This window comes from Barbus barbus (assembly GCF_936440315.1).
Source record: "Barbus barbus genome assembly, chromosome: 49".
Lineage (NCBI taxonomy): Eukaryota > Metazoa > Chordata > Actinopteri > Cypriniformes > Cyprinidae > Barbus > Barbus barbus.
In genome coordinates this window covers 20,292,682-20,300,465 of record NC_136727.1, presented here as the reverse complement: position 1 = coordinate 20,300,465, position 7,784 = coordinate 20,292,682, and the positions used below count along the sequence as shown (strand labels likewise).

Here is a 7,784-nt window from a genome sequence, read left to right as displayed (position 1 = left end):
ATAAACTTAATCAAATAATCGGTATCTGTTATAATAGGGTGTCCATACATACTATTTTTTTATTTTTTGGAATCGTCAGAATTGCCTAAAATGTCCAGGTTTTGCTTTGTTTTCATACTTGTACAAAGTAATGACTTAAAAGTACATAACTGACCAATGTGGCATGTAAGAAGGCAGAATCTACAGAGAACAGTCAAAGCAATGCAAATATACGTTCATATAATGTATGAGAGAACGTCAATAGGAAAACAGCCAAAATCTGGAAAAGTTTTGGTCCTGACCAGGACAGGAAATGAGGACATATGCAAATAATCAGTATCGGTTATAATAGGGTGAGCATGTTTATAAGCCGATAACTGATATGCAGTAATGAGCCATTTATTGGTGGATCTGACATGACAAAACTAGTATTTAATTATGTAAAAAAGTAGTGAAAAATACATTTCTACTCACTACATTTCTGCTGTAGTAAATATGGAAAAACTACCAAATGTCTATATAAACATTCTTTTCTGCTAGCCTGTACTCTTTCTACTGGTTTATCCAAATGCACCACATGCATATGATTACAAGTGCATATCCTGTGATCATCAACAGGTAAATGCGGAAGAGAAGGAAGTCCAGGATATAGCCCACATGACACCACTGGTTCTGTAGATGGTCTTCTTTTCGTAGAATGGACAAATAAGTGTTCATCTCTCTAAGATCCTGACTGATCTGTCTTAGTTCAGGCACATCCAGTGTCATGGATCCAGACGCTAGGGGACAAAAAGCAAACATTTAGCATTTTTAAATAGAGGTGTCCACTCCTGCTCCCTGAGGACCAACGTCCTGATGAGTTTAGCTTCAATACACTTGCCAAGACGTTTCTTGATTGGGTGAATCAGGTGTGTAAAATTAGGGTTGGAGCTAAACTCTGCAGGACACTGGCCATGCAGGAACAGGTTTGGACACCTTTAATTTGAAAGTTAACATCAGGTTCTATTCTTGTCTCACCGTTAGTGGACGTCTGTTGACTGGACGTTGATTCTGAGGGCTGGACGACCCATGGATTGGTTTCTTGTTTCCCTTCTAGCTTAGCTAAAGGGTCTTCTGGGAAACTGTAGCAAATAAGTCGAGCAATGAAGTGCATCACCAGCACCTGAACCCAGTGTGGCACCTCCCTGTATTTCATTGAATTGTGGTGGAGAACACAGGTAATGAGGACCGTCTCCAGTAGACTTATAGTCATGAATGCCAGACACACAGAGAAATAGATACCTAAAGAGGTGAAACCAAATTTTAGAGATATAACTAAATGAGTGTTTAAAAAAAGTTAACAATACTACATAATTCAATTCTTTATTCTCTCTGAAATACTTGATCCTTATTGGTCAATCATTTCAATTGTCCACTGTCCATGGCAACATACTGGTTGTTCTGTTATGTCTCTCAAATCACTCTCCATGTTACATCTTGCTACTGTGTTTTGGTTAACTATTGGCCTTGGAGGACTTAAGTATAATGGTGTGTTCACTTTTGTGAAATTTCATGAGTATAGAAAGTTCCATTGCCTACTGTCAGTAAAAACCAGTATAAAAAACTGCCTATTGTTAGTCAAACCAAGCAGCTTTACCAACTGAACCCAGTGCAAAATCTGCATGGGGAAATCTTTTTCTCACAAATGTGTGGATTCCTATTGAAATGACTGGAATTCACCTGCGAAAATTCTTCTGAAAGAAAGTAAATGTGACCGCATGTTAATGCCCAACACACACACACACACACACACACACACACATATACATATATATATATATATATATATATATATATATATATATATATATATATATATATATACTGAAATATATATATAGAACCCGAATTCCAGAAATGTTGGGATGTTTTTTAAATTTGAATAAAATTAAAACTAAAAGAATTTCAAATCACACGAGCCAATATTTTATTCACAATAGAACATAGATAACATAAATGTTTAAACTTAGAAATTGTAAAATTTTATGCACAAAACGAGCTCATTTCAAATTTGATGGCTGCTTAGTTAAACAATTTGGGTTATTAGTTTAAAATTTGCACTAATTAGTTGGTCCACAAGGTGGCGACACTGATTGTTTCACAGTCAAAACAAACTTTTTTGCGATGAAACAACAAAAACAAACTACTGAATAAATATTTATATATCAATAGACGGGCACGCTGAAGAGCGCTTGTGTGACAAAGTTAAGAAATACCTGCATCTCCAATTTAAATAAGTACAAAGACGTTTTTGTCTGTCATGATTCAGAGAAAATGCACAGACACCTAGATGAACACAAAGATTAACCATATGCGATTGTGCACACTATCAAATAGAGTACACGTTGAAAGACTATGTTTCGGTTGTACACATACACTTGGGACAAGATTTACTAAAAAGGGCAAATTAGTGCGAGACTGCAATTCCATTAAAGCACCAATGGGAAAGGAAAGTTCTGCCGGGCTAATTTTTCGCTGCCTGGTTTTAGTTAAACCAGACTATCTTAAAAACTTTAGTTAAACAAAAAAAAAGAAATCAACCGATAATCGGTTTTACCAATTTTTCCCGATAATTGCATTTTTCCACAATCAGACATTCTGCAGGTTTGCAGTTATAATGTACAAAATGTGCAAATATTAGGAAAAGAAAACGCAAAGAAAAATGTGCAAATATCGGTAAAAATCTTGGTACAACGATTATCGGTTGATCTTTCAAAGCTTTTGTTAAGCCATCTATCAAAGATTTTCTCTTCTGAAACCCAATGTTGACTTCCATTTTGATACAAACGCTTGAGGCCAGAAAGAAGAAAATGAAAGTTCACACATTGCTGCACAGTGGTGTGTTGTGGCTAATTGACCTATTAAAGGTGTCCCATTAGCAGTGCTGGGAAGCAGGTCGTTCATAATGAGAAGAAAGACTGTATATCCCAGAATAAGGGTCATTTTGAAAGAGGATCGATCCACGCTGTGCGGTGGCAAGTAGAAGGACAGGATGTCAATAATCATGAGGAAGGAGCTGGGAATTATCAGGTTCACCACATACAGTATCGGCCGTCGTTTTATCACCACCTGCAGGATGGAAAAAGTAAGACTTGGACTGACATATATTTAGCTTGAAGTGCTGTATGTTTCTTGGAATTTTTATTTTGGAATGTCACACATTTACAGAGCTCTGCACGTGAAATGCGGTAGTAAAAATATCTTGTTATTCATGGCCAATAAATAATTCATTTCTCAGACTAATTAGTTTCCTCGTTTTAATTTAGTTAAATTATGGGCAGACTTTAAGAAAACAAATTAGTAAAATGTGGCCACAAATTAATAATTATCTCACAATTCTTGCAATTTTTCTTGCAATTCTGAGAAGAGTTAATCGTGAGATAAAAAGTTGCAATTACACTTTTTATTTTTTCTGTGGGGGAAAAAAACAAACAAAAAAAAAAAAACAGAATTTTTAGAAAAAAAAGTTAAAGTTGCAAGAAGTAAACTCATAGTTCCCAGAAAAAAAGTCAGAAATATGAAAGGCAAGTTTGCAGTTCTGAGAAAAAGAGGAAAAATTACGAGTTTAAACGTGCAATTCTGAGATACAGACTTCCAAGAAATTCAAAATTCCAAGAAAGTCCAAATTATGAGATGTAAACTCAGAATTCAGAGAAAGAAAAGTTTAGAATTGCGATATGTAAACTCAGAATTCTACGAAATTCAAAATTCAGAGAAATAAGTCCAAATTGTGAGATGTAAACTCAGAATTCCAAGAAAAAAGTTTAGAATTGTGAGATGTAAACTCAGAATTCCAAGAAAAAAGTTTAGAATTGTGAGATGTAAACTCAGAATTCCAAGAAAAAAGTTTAGAATTGTGAGATGTAAACTCAGAATTCCAAGAAAAAAGTTTAGAATTGTGAGATGTAAACTCAGAATTCCAAGAAACAAAGTTTAGAATTATGAGATGTAAACTCAGAATTCCAAGAAACAAAGTTTAGAATTATGAGATGTAAACTCAGAATTCGGAGAAAAAAAAGGTCAGAATTATGATTTAACCTCACAACTGAGAAAAAAAAATCATTTATTTTTGGCAGAAATACGTTTTTGTAGTACACATTGTTACAATGTTATAATGATGACATATGATATCATTTGTCAAATGTAGTAGGTCATTTGGGTATAAAAATGTGCACATACAACTAGATACTAGAGAAACAGAGTAGTATGTTAGTATGTTATTCTAAACATAGCCTATTATCTGCCCTGCTTTTGTCTCTTTCTTACCCAGAAAGTGATGATGTCCCATTCATCTATTCCGAACTTCAAAATGTCAGCGTCACCCAAGATAAACACAAGCTCCCACTCTCCACTGGCCTGCAGGTAACGCTTCGAGTTTTCTGTCATCTCATTAAAGGACAGGGCAGGACTGACACGGACGTCCTTTACTGAAAGGGTTACAGGTTTTACAGGTGTTAGAATCGTTACTCTTAAAGAAACACATTCATGAAACAGGAAATTATGTTAGACATTCGTAACTGTGTGTCAAGGTCAGTAAGTCTTATTTTTAAAAATAAAGTGTTTTATTATATTTAAAAAGTATATATTTTTTATACTATTAAGGTGTGTACATTCACATGAATTCAAGATGCAAGGAAAATGTATTTATGATGTTTTAACGGATGGTTACACCACTTGACATTAATCAAAGCATTAAATTGAAACTTTTCAAAATTGGCATTCGCTTACTACAATATGCTGACTTAGACACACATAAAGGGAAATGCTTTCATGGCAAATATATGCTGAGATGGCAGGAAATGAGGAGAGCAGTGAAAGAGGAGCCGTTACTGGTATGCATGTAGGAGCCGAAGGTGAAAGAGCAGTTCTGTATGTCGAAAGGGAAACTGAAGATCTGTAGGTTACAGGCGCTAACCAGCCTCAACATCCTGTCATAGCGGATGTGGCCCGTGTGGTTCACATACACATAAGGACAGGCCTGAGAGACATCGTCATCCACGCTAAACAGGAGAAAAGAGAGAGTTCAAATTATTATATTTATGAATTTTTTTTTAATAGATTACTTGTAGTCTGTATTATTTTAAACCTTCTGCTAAAACAAAAATAATCCAATTTATAGAACTGGCCTAGATACAAGACGAACACTGCAACAATATTACATATCTATTTAATTCAATTTTAAATGTTCCGAAGACTTTATTGCTACAGTTTTGTTTATAGTTAATTAATGATAGCTGTATAGAGTGTTTATGTATTTCTCATATATTATTCCCGAAGATATGGGATAACATTTCACTGGCGAGAATGTGTTGGCTTGCGTTTTTATATGTATTAATTCAATATTAGGATGTTAATGGCATGTTAGCTAATGCCGTCACCTTGTTGTATTGTGTTAGATTAACACCATATTGAACCATATTGATATAAAAATACAAAGTCATAGAAAAATATGTTATTAAAGATATAAGAAACATCATGAAGTGCATTAAGCATTAGATTGTCAAATTTAATGAAAGGCTAAAAACAAAATAATTAAATAATTTAAAATGAACAATTATCTAAATGGAACACTTACTAAAAACAGTAATATATTTTATTTAACTGCATGTCATGTGAACGTGCAAATGTGTTACTTAATTATTAACTTATTAGCTCAATCTGAGTACTTCTCAAGTAAATATATTAGGTGACAAAAAAATAAAAATGTGGGAATCCCTGCATAAATAAGAAATAATCTTAATTTGAATGTGTTTTAAAGACAACAGTGACTAATGATTCAAATATGTTAATTATTAACCTGTTCATCAGTAGTTGATGCATGTTGAGAAAACACTGAACTTATATTTTGTAAATGCAGTGGTCTGATTATGTAGCCTAATATAATCAATAATTACCACATTTTTTCTAAATAGGCCAACCTAATTTTTGGAATCTGATAACATAATCCAGATTACATTGCAGAAATAAATATTCATCCATTCGTATAAGCACGTTTGCATACGTACAATAAACTTGTTCTAGCTGGCTTTGACCAGCTATGCCAATGAGGCATCTGTGTTTGTTGATCTATAACGGCAACACTAGCATCCACACCAACGAACGATAACGATAACGGTAACGGTAACAATAACGATAACGATAACGATAACGTTGTTTATTGCAAGCTGCAGTTTGCCGCTTTAAACTCATGTGGATTCTGATTGGCTGTCAGTGTTTTTATGGTTCATCCACTGGAAAAAATTCCTGCTGGTGAACCATACCATTAATTCTCCCCCAAAATATCCCAAACCTCCCCAGTAGAGGGCACTCACAACTCATAAACGATAATGTCGGGAGTCCAGAGATCTTTGACTGGAAGAGAGATCTTCGTAATGCCGTCACAAGCTTCTGGATCCCAGATGAGGAACTCATGGAACCAGTACTATAACAAAATATGATTGGAGAACAGGATTGAGACATATTCAGGTGATTATTCAAAGATCTCTTAGTGTTCATGCACCAAACCTACCAGCCTGAGCCAGAGGAATGTGGTAAGAATTTGTGCTTTTTCATTCTGCAAAACAAAACAAGCATCAAATGTTCAAACACAAGCACAGACTACACAACTAGAGACATACAGCTGGTGCTGCACTGACTCACCACTCCCAAGATAGCGTAGAGAGTGAAGGAGATGTTGGTTATGGTGGGGCTGCTGAGGTTGACAGAAGGTCTGAAGGACTTCTTGTCAATGACCTCCTGTAGAGAGTCATACGTGGGTCCACTTTGTCCTTCTTCACAGCGAAGCATGTTCGCCAGACACGATACTTAACATGACCATAAACCAGGGAAACTTGCTTAGAAATTCATTTGATATCCATTTATTAGCATGAAGTCAGCAAATAAATGCTGTGCTACGCAGTACTTTTGTATATAGTCACCCCAAAACGTATTTGGACACTTAAAAATGTACAGATATTACACAAAAAGCAATTTGTCTATGGTGTCTTTAATGAAATTCAAAAGTGTTTATTTTAAACATAAAAAAATATTCCAACATTTTAAGTGTAAATGTATATTATTTGATCACCCCTAATGGGTATTTCTAGCATATTTAACTTTGACAGTGAATTAAAAGTAGTGTACATTATCTAATCTTATAAACGTACATAGAACATAAATGTATGTAAAGCAGAAATAAATGTATGATATATATTACAGAAACTGTACTCTAAAGCATATCCTGTAACACGGGGTGAGATCAGTTTATCATTTTAGAAATTAGCAACAAGTGATGAAATCACATTGCAATTACAGAAGCTGTAATAAAGTAAAATACATTGCGTTATAATTTTATTTGTCCAAACAGCTGTGACGAAGATAAATATATGAATGTTATACCAATGTTTGTAATGCATAGCACAAAAAACCGAACAAGCACCCGCTTACAAAAAGACTATTGATTTGGTATAAAGAGTAATTCTGAATCACTGAAGATATTGCATAGTTGTTTTTAACAAAGACAAAAGTATAACTGACTAAAATGTTAAGTCTGTGATCTACATTTAAGTTTAATTCATTACCTTTAAGTAGAATGAAAAATGGCAAAAGAAGACGCCAAAGATGTCCCATAATGCTTTTTGTGGATGAGATATCCTTTTGTTTAAAACTGCTCACTTCCACGGGTGAAATGTGATGACTTTACTGGCACATCATGTGCGTTTACATGTTGTTCAACACCTTCGATAACCACTGACCTGTCTTGTTTTAATAGCTTTGGATGCGTTCGG

General features: G+C 34.6%; 1 protein-coding gene across 1 annotated transcript; it reads right to left on the bottom strand.

Annotated features, from left to right (window-relative positions):
- Positions 1-531: 531 nt before the first annotated feature.
- On the bottom strand, positions 532-7,626 carry LOC306867518 (5-hydroxytryptamine receptor 3A-like; the record flags this gene model as incomplete). The annotated part of the gene is made up of 9 exons (XM_079413195.1): positions 532-758; positions 997-1,260; positions 2,877-3,087; positions 4,285-4,445; positions 4,849-5,018; positions 6,330-6,439; positions 6,527-6,571; positions 6,658-6,821; positions 7,578-7,626. 9 exons carry the CDS (start codon positions 7,624-7,626, stop codon positions 532-534), a joined length of 1,401 nt encoding a protein of 466 aa, XP_079269321.1.
- Positions 7,627-7,784: the final 158 nt, after the last annotated feature.